Source organism: Patagioenas fasciata, chromosome 1 (assembly GCF_037038585.1).
Source record: "Patagioenas fasciata isolate bPatFas1 chromosome 1, bPatFas1.hap1, whole genome shotgun sequence".
Lineage (NCBI taxonomy): Eukaryota > Metazoa > Chordata > Aves > Columbiformes > Columbidae > Patagioenas > Patagioenas fasciata.
In genome coordinates this window covers 172,743,588-172,756,722 of record NC_092520.1, presented here as the reverse complement: position 1 = coordinate 172,756,722, position 13,135 = coordinate 172,743,588, and the positions used below count along the sequence as shown (strand labels likewise).

The window sequence follows — 13,135 nt, the reverse complement described above, 5'->3', positions numbered from 1 at the left end:
GAGCAGAGCAGTTTGGCAAAGAGGTCAAGCAAAGGACTGAGACTAGAAGCCACTAACTGGAGAAAGGAGGCAGAAAACTATGATAGTCCAGACAAGGATATACATCTTGAAGGGAAAATTCAGACTGGCTAAGCAAAGGGGTTTGGACAAATTATCGGAGCTGGAGAACAGGACAAGAAGCCAGAAATGCAGCAGGAGAAACAAATAGTGAAAGGAAAGGCAGGGTCTGTGGTCATATGGAGTGCTGGTGGAAGAAACCAGTTAAATGAGGAACTGGAGGTGGAGAAGAGAGGTGGCTTTTGGGGCCTGGGAAGGCAGGTGCAGGGAGGAGAAGAGAACCCAACAGAGGTGGACCAGAGTATGTCCCCACAACAGTACACTGCCTTCCTGGGGCTACAGTCAAGCCTGTCCCTGAGTCTCCAAAGGCATCTCTGAAAGCACTAGCAAACTGATGGGACCCCACAGAGAGGATGACAATCTACTCCTGCTGTGTGCTGTCCCAAGCTGAGCTCTGCTTTAGGGAGCTGAAGGTGCCAAAACTGCAGGGGAACCATGCAGTGGCATTTCTACTTTTTGAATTAGTTTCTGAAATACTGAGGAAATCCTATTACGAACACACTCATACACTCATGCATAAGGGCACGCACACAAATATCCCTGAAACAGCTCTCAACACTGCAAAACCACATGTGCAAACATTTCCAGAGCTCCCCAGGCCCTTTGTGGAGAAAACAATTCCTCTTCATCATGTGAAAACAATACATAAAGTACCAGCTATTTTAACTCAAGGAACACCTAACTCTAAGTGTTTACCATTTTAGGAATTTTTTTTAACTTGAATAATGAGTGTGTAAGACAATGTGCATAGACTGTCTCCAGGAACCACACATGAGAAAGACCTGTTTCTCTATTGACCTTCGGATTTTCTCAAAAATCAGAATTTTTTTTAACTCGTTTTTGAGTTTTGCTTTGTTGCTGAGGGCTCTAACCTCCTGGGGGCGGGAAATTTTGCCACACTACTGTCTTCCACAAGACTGGCACACGTTAGAGCTCAAAATATAAATCTCCAACCCAGGGGAACCCTGCTACAGACTGCAACACTTGACTTCATATTAGAGGTAGGCAGTTTGTGTATTCTCAGCTTTCCCACAGGGAAGTAAGACTTACTTACATGAATGCTATGCCCCAATGCTGCCCAGCGTCGTCCCCGGCTGAGTCAAAGAGGGGTAGAGCAACCAAGGTGATGGTGGGGGCAATTGTCAGGGGGCCGATAAACCTCATCAGAAATCCAAGCAGGCCAGAAAATCCCACGAATATTTGAAAGCAGGAAGCTACAATGATAGCTCCTTGCACCTGGAAATATGTAGGAAGAGAGCAGAGGTTGGAGGGAGCTCCAGTTGTTGAGCTTTTCCTTAACAAGTCAGTGCAAAACCAGCATGAGAGCCAAGCTCAGCTTCCAGTGACAGACCAGCACAGAGGCTTCCCACTGACTACAGCAAAGCCTCGCTGAGCATGTGTGGAGAAGGACCACCAGAGCACCAACATACCATCACCCCCCTTGGCTGATGAATTTAGTCTTCACCAGGGCTAATTTTGTTCCAGTGACCCACTCCTCCCTGTCCTCTTGGGCCACCCAGAAATGCACCAGCTTCCCTGCACCCTCCCTTCCTGTTCTCCCTAAATGCAGGGGAAAAGCTCTTGCCCTGAAAATGGGAGCAGGACCATGGTATTCATTCATCCCCAATCTGGGAATGGCTTAGGGCACTTCAGCACACTGGTGGGGCAGACTGGTCATTACAGCTTCTGGTTTTTGTATGGTTTCCCTCTGGGGACACACCCTGAACTTTGCTGTGTTTTACAATCACTGCTAAGTAGCCAGCAATTACATGCTGAAATGCCATTCATTGCCCACATCAGCTACAGGCAGGGGACTGAGGGGTGAGGCTGCTCTCTGCACGGTGATAAACCCAGGCTGGGTCCTCTGCATTCCTCAGCACCTTCCCTCCTCTGGCTCCAAAGGGAAGAGAAACACGGGGTCCTGGGGTGAAGGACTCAGCCTGAAAGAAGGCAGCAGTGCCCTTGTAATAGATTTACGTGTACTAGTAGGGAGCACAGCCTGTGCTGCACAGCAAATCCTTTGTGAGCTCATGCTTCCCAAGAGCTTTGCAAGGCATCCCTGTATATGTACTGACAGAAGCAGATTTAGCCGTTTACTCTGATAAGGCAATAGATGTAGGACAAGATAGTGAAATCCCTGACCTTTCCTCCTCTCTTTTGACTTCTTAAGAATGCACTTTTTCTTAATATTTACAGTCCTTGCATTTCTTTACACTAGGTTTCCTGTGCTTGGGTCCTGTACAGGGTCCCTTCCTTGGAGACATCTTCCTTCCTTCCTCAAAGCTAACCATGCTTCATGGGGAAGGGATCTGGCTGGACCAGTGCAGACTTTGCAGAGACCATAAATCACGCAAGGACTGCATGTCCCCCGTTCAGCAGCAAAGAACCTGCTTTTCTGCCAGAGACTAGATGCTTAGGAAACTGCAACAGGGTGAGGGCCAAGGTCCATTGGGAACGGTGGGTTCTCCATCACTGATGGCCCTGTCATAGTCAGGTACTTTTCTAAAAGCAAACAGCCCTGATACAGAGCAGGTAGCACCAAAAATGTAATATACCTCTCGCATCCGCGTCTGCCAGACTTCAATGAACTCTGGTGAAGAGGCATTCACCAGGGTGGCATTCTGTGTCCAGGCAGGGCATTTCCACTTGGGGAGAGACAGCATCGCCAGGGTGGGGGTCAGGAACGCAAAAGTCCCTCCTTGAATAATAGGCAACCTGGAAGAAGAGCCGAGGGAAAAGATAAGTGAGAATGCTAGAAACACAGCTCCATAGGAGTGAGAGAAAGGAAAGTGAAATAAATTTAAAATTCAGTCTGCCCATGGCCTTTGGCAGTATCTTTTGAAGTGTTCTGGCAGGTCTCCCTCACTGACCGCAGGCTGGAATTGCTGCCCACTGCACTCAAGAGCTACAACCTAGGGGGAAGAGTCCAGGTTCAAACATAGGCAAGGATGCTGGATTCAAACTCTGCTACCCCATGTTAAGGAAGAAGTAGTCTTCCTAAGTCGTGATGAGACCACAGAGCTGCACATAGTAAAACAAAAACCAAAGGGAAAAGCTGGAGGGGACATCAAGGAAGAAAGATAGCAAGACTCTGAAGAAAAGCTCAGCATTGACCTAGGCCAAATTCTTACCCATATCCAGTTTCTTGCTCTGTCCCCTTCAGCTGCCTCTGCCTTCTTCACAACCTGCTCATGAACTCCAGGACATGCACTGGCTACTCTCCACATCACAGCCATCCTCAGACTAAGGTCAGCGGAAAATGTGACTTGGCTTTTAGTACAGTTGTTTGAAGCTAATGACTCTGCCCTGTTTCTACTGACACTGGAAAGGAGACCTATGTGAACAGGTCTGGACACACTGGCTGGGTGAGACCTTGTCTCTCTCCCCACGCCATGTATCTCCTGGCTTAGAGACACTCTCACTCTGGAGACCCCTCAGGCTAGCAAGGAGCTCACACCTCCAGAGACGTTCAGCGCTGGCTTCGTACTGAGCTTTATGCAATGGAGCTGGTTCTCCTGTGAGCTACACCAGCCTCTTCTCCTTACGCCCATGGAGAAAGGGAGATAGAGACCTAAAAGGCCTGAGTGGCTCTTCAAAGCCCTATGGGCATTAAGTTCTCACTGCAGTGTGAGTTGTTCTGGCCATTCCTCCAGCATGCCTGAAAAACCCAAAGCTGCCCAAGGGTGCAGGCTGGCACAACAGCTCTGAACAAGCCAAGGGAAACCTCTGAGGTGCCCATGCTTCCTGTGTTAAGAAATCACCCATGCGAGCATCCCCTAAAGCAACCTCTCCTTGTGTCAGGAGCTGTCATGGACCTGCTCAGAAAAGCAGCAGAGCAGCGAGCCAGGTCAGTGCTTCCACAGGGCACGGATTTCCCTGAAACGGGCATTTCCACCATCCTCTGGAAAGCACAGGAAAATAAAGAGACAGCATATCTGTATTAGCGCCATGTCTCCACCACCTAAAACAAATATTTATAGCACTGCAATTACTCATGCTATGCATAATCAAAGCACTCTCAAAGCTTTGCCAGTAAGTTATATTTGAATATCAGTCATCCATGGAGTCACTCATTCATGGCATTCGGCCAAATATCTTGCAGCCTTCAAAGGATTTTGCTGGGCAAAGCAAAAAACAAACAAAAAGAAACAGAGAAGGCTCAGTGCCACCACTGTTGAATTAACAATAGATTTATAGCTCCTGCTGTGTTGGCCCTCAAGCTGTTTCACAGCCAGTGCTGGCATGAGTGGGCCCAGGGCAAACTGGAGTGCGGAGGTGATGCATACAAGCCATGTTGAGCTCTTTCCAAGGAAAGCAGCAGGTTTAAACAAGTAGAAGTTATACTCTGATCATCACTACATGATGTCCAAGCATCTGCTAAGGGAGGCTCACTGTAATGGCAAGTGACCTCTGTCTCCCCTCAGGAGCCTCTTGGATAGTCTGTCTGGTGGCCGTTTGGGACCTGTCATTGCTTTTGCATTGTGGATAACACAGCAGAGCTGCAGGTTGCAGTGGTCTCAGCTTTTCCCTTGGCTACTGCTTCTGGAGGGGTGCTTCTGAATCGCACTCACTCCTGGTGGGAAACCTTCTTATCTCCTGGCCTGTTCCCATCCATTTGTTCATGTGCCAACATTATATTTTAGCTGAAATGGTTTCTCTCTGCTTGATACCTCCCATTTCTCTCCCAGACTAGTTGCAGGCTGCAGCTGTGCCCCTCTAGTTGCTGCTTTTCCAGGCTAACCAGGCCAATCAGGCCAGCCTCTGTGAGATGAATGGTCTCTCTTCCTCGTGCCATATTAACAGATAGTCTCCATTCCTCTTCTCCTCTGAATTAGTCTTTCTTAAATACAGACACTGTGAACTGTGCAGAGCACTTAGCCAAGAGCTCCCCGGGGCCTTGGAGAGTGGCACGGATGTTTTCCAGGTAAATGCATCCCCTCCAACTCATCATTTACCATTTTTCTGTCTGTCTTTTGGGGACTCATGGTTATCAACTACTATAGCATTTGAGGAAACAGTACAAGAAGAAAAAAATCTGCTTCCAACTGTCCCATCAGGCTTGTTTTGCCTACAGCCACACTTTAGGCTGAGTCCCACCTTTCTGGCAGGAATGTCTTTACACATTAAATTGTTGGGGCCAGCAACATGGCAATTACATCCTCAGCACAGCAAAAGCCATTCAGGATTATCCTACAGGAACAACTCCTCACAGCTTAATTTGTTCTGTTGTTCCTCATTTAGCTATTCAGCCATGGGAAAGGCTCCCTGCTACTCTTTTGTCCTCAGCTAACAGTGAGGAGTGAACATTAGGGCTCTTGGGTATTCATCAAGGCATTTGGGGAGTGTCTGGGAGGGCTCCAGCCTGAATCACACCAGCAGGCACAGTCGTGCACCCCAGCCTGAATTTAACCAAACTGAGAAGAACCAGATTCTCTCTCTTTTTTTTTTTTTTTTGTGGCCAGGGTATGCCCTCTCCCCTACTAATCCTGTAGCAATGTAGGAGAATAGGAGCACCTTCCAGGGAGATATCTGCCTACAGCCACTTCTTAAGACAGACAGAGATGGAAAAGTTGCACTGAGAGAAGAAACGGGAGCAGTAAAAACATTCTGTGGAGCTGGTAGTTGACAGTGATTTGATGGCAGAAGATTTCTAAGCAGGTCCCTCAGATTTGGAAGCCAAAGAATGTGTGATTTTATCCTTTGAAGTAAGAAACACAGATTCCCACCATATTAGAGGAAAAAAAAAAAAAAAAGCCTGTGGAAAGAGAGAGGCAGTGCAGAGTTATGACAAGGGAAATAAAAGAAATTGTGGAAGACCAGCAAAGATACAGGATCTTTGTGGCGAGACTGCTTGCAGTCATGCCTCTTATTAAACACTTCATTTTCTGGGTAGTGAATGGCAACTCGATGCTCATCTCCTCATCACTGGCTATTCAACAGCTCAGCAGCAAAGTGCATTTACCTTCAGATTGTGCCTTGAATCCCTGAGCATGGGAAGTGGTACTGCTTAATGGGGTAAGCTCCAGAGCTCCTCCCTGAGTCCCTAAGGGGTGGCAGATGGGTTCCAATTTCTCCCAGTTATCCCCTGCCCCAGAGCTTCATACAGGCTCTGTGCTCCCTCTTATCCTGGACTCAGATCAGAAGGGCCCTGCCTCAGCTGGGAGGATTCCTGGGATAAGGAGCAAGCAGATACCGCTCACTCCATGTTTCAATGGTTTATTATTTTGTAGGACAGATTTCTCATAAGCCCAAACAAAGGTGCATCAAGTACCAGGAGACGCAGAAGTCAGAACAGTGAGGTAGCCTTGCAAAGCTATCACATACAGCAATTTCAGGATGCTTTGGCATGTGCCTTCATTGCCCAAGGGTAGCAAATGACCCTTACTGATATGTAAACTCTACAACAGACTGGTGGCCGATCACATAGTAATTTCATTTACAAACTTTGTCACGTCTCATTTCTTGCATTTTGCCTACCTGACTCCAAAGAGGACTTGCAGCAGGGTACAAATTCCTGAGACAAAGAAGATGGTGCTGATCAGGTGGCTCTGGGTGAGGAGGTCATGCTGGAGGCAAAGCTCTCTGGAGAGGATCAGCGGGATGGCTACGAGACCTCCCATGGCTGTCAGGAAATGCTAGGAGCCACAGAGAAAGACTGGGTGAAGGACACAAAACCAGCTGTATATTATTCCCATGTTGTTGAAGAAAATCTAAAAGTAACTCACAGATTTGTGTTTGGGTGATACTAGTATTATCCATTCAATTTTGCGGCAACTTAATGCTGTTAGGGGCTGTTCCAAAGCACCTACAAGAACTGCAATGCATACCCATTAACTTCTCCCTCTTTCCATGCCCAAAGACCTTTTGTAGTGCTGTGAACTCCCCAGAGCAGTCAGAAGCAGCCAGTTTATCCCCAAGGATAAACATCCCAAGGTAAGGGGAGAGAGCAATCAGGCAAAGCGAATGCTAATGTTTCAGTCCATCTCATTTGCATCACAAAGGATAACATAAAAAACTGGCAAATTGAAGCTACCCATTCTTTGCTATCAGTAGTTTTCTCATACAGTGTAATTATGGATAACCATAAAAATTCAATAAATCAGGCATTGCATTTTTCTGAAGAGTCACTACAATGACCTTCACTTAACTACTAAATGTGAAAATATTTTTTCAAACTTATTTTTGCTTCAAATATTAACCTTCATCATGGTGAACAATGGGCAAGGCAAGGTTGTTTCAGTCAGTCTCACTTCCCAGTTCTCATCTCAGAGCACAGGACAGCAGGGATGGAAGTGGTGGCACTCTGAAACTCACTGTGCTCATTAGAAGCATGTTTGATTAAAATTATGATGCAGATATGATCAGAAAATCTTATCATAATACTCTCCGCATCTAAGATGACTGTTTAAGGAAACAAAGTACAAAGTGTCCACCAAGCTCCAAGGACAGCCCATCGGTACCTTCATCACTCTGAGGTCTCCCTTCCCTGATGGCACATATCTAGCGTGGCATTGGTGGCACTGTGTCATTTAACGCACATTGGTATGGACACCAGCCAAAGCAGCATGGGCCCTTCTGCTTACTTTTTATTGCCGTGGGGAGAATAGCAGAATGGCTTCTGCCATTCAGAAGCCCTTAGACATTTGGCTATCTTCAGCCCTGGTATCCAACCTGTTCTTAATAATTATTTGGCTCCAGCCCCAGGACTCTTCCTTCCCATTTTCCCTTCAAGGGGTGCAGTGTAGCTGTGGGCACGAGGATGACAGCCGGTGCGCAGGAGGCAATCGGAAGGACCTGAGTTTACAGAGATCCAGCCCACAGTTCCATTCACACCTAGTGAAGGTGAAGCATCCCCAAATTCAGGTTTAACCAGATAAACAGCCATGAAACTTCCACCCATCCCCAGCCTCCACCTGCTCCCCCATCACACCTGAATGCCCAGCAGGATGCACAGGTACCAGGGGGGAACGTCCGTGACAGTGTAGGCAAGCTTGGTGCTGCCGTGGCCCATGCCCCCACCTTCCTTGGGGCCCTGGGCAGCACAGTGGTGGCTCCCATCTTCACCCTGGTAAACAGGAGAGACCCTTCATTAGCCACAGCCCAGCTCTGCAGGCAACCAGCAGACACCTCTCTTGCAGCTGTGCTCCACGTCTTACAGGAATAACTCGCATGTGGCTTTCAGCAAGGGCAGGATAAAAAGGAAGAGCAAGCGTGGAAATGAAAACAGGTTAAAACACCTATGGAAATTTTTTATATGCACGTGTATGTTTAGACCAGAAGAAACATTTGAGAGTGTCTCAACCTCAAAGGGACATCTGGAAAAGGTGCATTAGTATCATTAATGTCTAGCTGAGGATGGAGAAACCGTGACTAGAAACAAGAAAGAGTGTACAGTGTGTTAACTAGTGAAAACTGCACTGATCCCTGGACTCTGTCCCTCCCGGCTGTCCCACCCAAAAAGCACTCTTGATAAAATATGCTAAAACAATTTGGCCGCTACTAATTACAGAGTAGAAGCATGTTTTATATTTCATTTTCATAAATCTTCTCTTTCCAGCCTCTTTACACTCACCCTTACAAATGTTCCACCTCAATAAACACACCTGCCCTTTATCTTACGAGAAAACCTTGCTCCTAGGGAGGAAATGGGTGAAACACAGAGAGACCAGTAGATAAGGAGTCTTGGCATGCATATCAAAGGAGTTGACTCAAAGCAGGGGTATCAAATGGGTGAAACACAGGGACACCAGTAGATAAGGAGTCTTGTCATGCATATCAAAGGAGCCAACTCAAAGCAGGGGTATGGGGTGCTCTCCCAGCTCCCCTTGCCGGCTGTGGGGACTGGCACCCTGAGGTGTGACCCAGGGTGAGGGCAGCACTGGGGACCAGAAGACAGCCTGGGGATCTGGGGGCTCAGGTTGGTGACGGGGTCTGAAATAGCTCCCCAGGAAGGCTGGGATCTCCTTCCAGGAAGACAGAAGCCTCAGGCCTCCCCAGGGAGCTGTACACCTTGCAGACCTTCTTTATACAAAGATGTGTTTTGCCAAGGAAAGCAAAATATTGTTTTGCTTCAGTTGCCACAGTTTTTAAGCGAAGTTGTCCTTTCCTTCTTCCATCCCACCCTGACGTCTGACTACATATGTGCGCACACACACACATGCACACACATACCGCTTTGTACACACACCCACATGGGGTAGAGGGAGGTTGCCTGGGAAGCCACAACATCCCAAACCATTTGTTTCACTGGCCCTTCTCCAGCCAGTGAGTCCTCACCATGCCAGCAGCAGGGAGCTTTTCTGGGCTGGGATGCCCTGGTCCCTCAGGCAGGGACAGAAACCTGCTGTCAGGAGATGATCAACCAGTTTGTCAGCACCAAATGATGATTTTTTTAAAAGTATTTATTTATTTTCCAGGTCCTGCTGAAACCTGAAGACTCTGAAATGCCCAGCAAAGAGAAGTGGCTGCAGTAACACTCCCAGCCTAACTACTGATGGAGGCAAACAGCTTGTGCTTCAGTCAGGGAATAGGGATGTAAAATTAATGTTACATTCAGCTGTAAATTTTGCAGGTGTGGCAGATGAATCCTGAAGGACTTCATCATTTGCCTGAAACTTCCAGGTTTCCATTCTCGCAGCTGAGTCTCCAAAGTCCCATTTTAGATCACACTGTTGAAAATGTGCTATGTAATACCTTTTAAACACAGTGTATTTATCCAGCGTAGGCAGGCTGGGAGCATTACAGATACTTGAAAATAGATAGGTGAAAGCAGAGTTAATTCAAACTAAACTCAGGCATGAACTTCAAGAGCAAAAGGTATTCCGGAATAATTCCCTGTGGAGACATTTTCATTTCAGAACAAGACAGCCTGAGCCTTGGATTAACAAATGTACAGCAAGGTATTTAGGACTGCTCATGCACGGAGTTATTTGGGGACAGCTACTCCTAAATAACACCACGGGTAGATGAATCCTAAGACAGGAGGACAGCAGTAAGCTCATTTCCTTGTATTGCAGCTTTTCCTGTGTATATTCCAGCGTGCCAGTAACAGCCCCGCATGACCATCACATGAATGCCTGATCCTCCCCAAGAGCTGGAGGGAAAGAGCAGGGTTCAGTAGGAGAAGGATGGAATGAAGATAACAGGAGGACAAAGGACCAGAGTCAGTGGGCTCAAAATGAAACACAAGAGGTCCTGTCTTAACATCAGGAAACACTTTCTCACTGTGAAGGTAGCGAAGTACGGAATGGGTTGTCCCAGGAGGTTGTGGAGTCTCTGTTCTTAGAGATATTAAAGAACTGTCTAGATACAGTCCTGGACAACTGGCTTTAGGTGACTCTGCTTGAGTAGGGGGGTTGGACAAGTTGACCTCCCTTCCAACCTCAATCAGTCTGTGACACTGAGATTCAGGCAGGAGGACAAGCAGGAGCAGTCCAGAGTGGAAACGAGGAACCACTGCTGGTGGTCCTCAGTCCAGCTGCTCCCACAAACCCAGGGAACCAGGACACCCTCCTTGTGCCTCAGTCTCCAGACAAAGAATCAGAGGCCTCAACAGCATCTTCAATAAGCGCGTCAGGAAGGTGGTCAGAAATTGAGCTGCTTAAACCACAGGTAAAAGCCCTCTGTCTTCTACCTTCTTTGAGGTGATTCAAACCAGAAGTCACAGGCCTTATGGCAGAACAGGTAGAAATGGAGACCACTAATAACAGCCAAAGAAAACCTCTGCATTGCTCAGAACACCTCCCTAGGGCTCTGCCAGCACCCCCACTGCTCTCAGCAAGCTCACTAAGTTATGTGGGAAATAGGAGACCTGGACACCAGGAGGTTAAATCCTACCTCCAAGGCCCCCCGGGCAGGTGGTCTGTACTGTGGTACAAAGACACCACTCTCACACCTGCTGTCAGAACATAAGTGGCTCTTTTGGTTTCTAATGGAGGTGACCCTGTGCCCCAGGGTGTTGCTCTGTGGCCCACCCCTGAATTGACACATCATTTACAGCTTTTACCACCCTGTTGTAACCCTACAGGGTGCCCTCCCCCGCTGACACCTAAATCCCTTTTTCTCCCACCTCTCTGCCAGTTCACCCTGCTAGAAATAGATCCAGAAGACAAACACACACTCTTCACTAGGCTAAATTTCTATTGTAATTTTACTAATTAATACATCGAATGCTCTGCCCAGGGACAAAGACACAAGGAACCGCAAGCTCGTTTGCTTTTCAGTGCAGATACGCTTGTGCTGCCATTCATCTATGCTATCATTTTAGAAATAATGGGGGAAAAAGAGAAGACAAAGGGTGCCAGCGAGTAGAAAGGACACCGAGTCTACAGCAGCAGCAGGCTGTAGTGAGGGAACCATTCCTCGGATTCCTGTTGATAAAGGAGCCGAGACAGATGTTTACCACACACCAGCATCCTTGCAGCCAGTCTGAGCCCCCTGGTTTTCCCTTTCTCCTCCTTCCGCAGGGCTCACACCCATTTATGCAAGAATTACCCTTGAGAGACTCACCACGAAGCTGGGGTTATCTAACCCGTTGAGCTCTTTGTCTGAGGAGAGGGTCATGTCTTCCACTTGCCTTCACCGACTGCCTTGAAAAAGAAAGTAGGAAGAGGAAAGAAAGGCTCACAAATAGCCACTTCTCCCACTTCAACACAGCTCTAAAAAAACGGGGTAAGAAGACGCAAAAGCTGGTATTTGGGAGACAACCAGCACTCAGTCCTGGCTATTCATGTGAGCCGTATCACAGCAGCATTTCCTTTCCCTTGGCTTATATAAGGGACTCCTTTTCTCCAGCTGATTAGAGGATCGGCATTCAAACCAAACTGGAAGGCAGCCCTTCCCTGGGCTGAGTGAATCCGTAACTGATGGCAGAAAAATCTTCCTCCGTAGGTAAGAGTGTGAGAGGGTATCAGAGAGGCGAGACATTTCCCTGTTTTCCTGGCACAGCCTTGAAACCTGTTGCTTCATTATTGATTCAACAGGAACATGCATTTTCTGTGTGGGTTGGGCCTGTTTGAAGAGCTTTGTGCTGATCTTTAGAAAATTCAGTTCCTGGATGGTTTCACGTTTTCCTCATGTAGACCGCTGCGTACTCTGGCTTAGGTACAAATGTCATCATCGTATATGATAATCCTATTACAACATGAAAAGAACGAGGATTTTACTGGGAACCTATTTAAGGTGGCAACCAATAATCAAGCCATCAGAACATGACACCAGGGAGGCATAAAAGACTTAAGATTTAAAAAGGACTACTTCAGGTCATCTGATTACCTCAATTCAGCTAAGGATCCTAGCTGAATGGTGATCATCAGATGGCACAAAGCACAGTTACCCCTCTCTTAATAAGTAGAAATGTATTTGATGCTCTATCACACTGTTCCAGCCACCCCACCCTAGCCCTCCTCATATTAAATATCCATTTAATTTAATGGCTTCTGAGGCAGTGAACTTCCCAGATGAGCTGCAAAGAGCTATCACCTACACACAGTGATCACCCATTGGGAACATCTCTTGGTTTCCAGGCAGGAAGCAGCATAAGAGACATAAACTCTGGTCCCTATTTCTCCTGTAGAAATTTGATATTCTCAGACCTCCTCTTCAGACCAGAGACCAGGGTGAGACAACATCATCCTAAACACTATCAGTGAAGCTATGAGCTGCCAGACAGCCAAATCTTAGGTTATGAAAATCACCAGGTGTTCCGAGATTTGCAAGATCTCCTCTCTGAACAGCCATTATATATGGATTTCCCAATATTTTTACTGCAGGGGCTGCATTTCCAGTCCCACTGATCTTGGCATGAAGCCAATTTTTTCTGCAAGCTCTAAATGAGAACTCTTTTCCTGGTCAAAATACACCAGACACTTTCACCCTTGACTTTACTGATTCCCCCCACAGAGGGAGCAGCACAAAACAGTCCAGTTTTACAGACTTGCTCATCTCTTGTCACCCAGTGCACTGTGTGATTGTGATTCAGTGCATATCTTACTGCTTCATCGTATATATTGACTGTGTC

General features: G+C 47.1%; 1 protein-coding gene across 5 annotated transcripts in view; it reads right to left on the bottom strand.

Annotated features, from left to right (window-relative positions):
• LOC136100977 (solute carrier family 23 member 1-like) overlaps nucleotides 1-13,135 on the bottom strand; it is a 71,083-nt gene that overhangs the window by 18,861 nt on the left and 39,087 nt on the right. For 4 of the 5 annotated variants that reach the window (XR_010651291.2, XM_071800646.1, XM_065836641.2 and 1 more), the window contains exons 1-5: nucleotides 11,626-12,177; nucleotides 8,048-8,182; nucleotides 6,595-6,752; nucleotides 2,673-2,832; nucleotides 1,172-1,353 (exon numbers count right to left, since the gene is read on the bottom strand). Coding sequence is in view for 4 of the 5 variants with exons in the window: in XM_071800646.1 (XP_071656747.1) it covers nucleotides 1,172-1,353; nucleotides 2,673-2,832; nucleotides 6,595-6,752; nucleotides 8,048-8,182; nucleotides 11,626-11,679 (689 nt within the window). In the remaining variant the exon portion in view is untranslated. Of the gene's footprint in view, nucleotides 1-1,171; nucleotides 1,354-2,672; nucleotides 2,833-6,594; nucleotides 6,753-8,047; nucleotides 8,183-11,625; nucleotides 12,178-13,135 lie in introns of those variants that run through there. The other variant, XM_071800636.1, reaches the window with a different exon arrangement.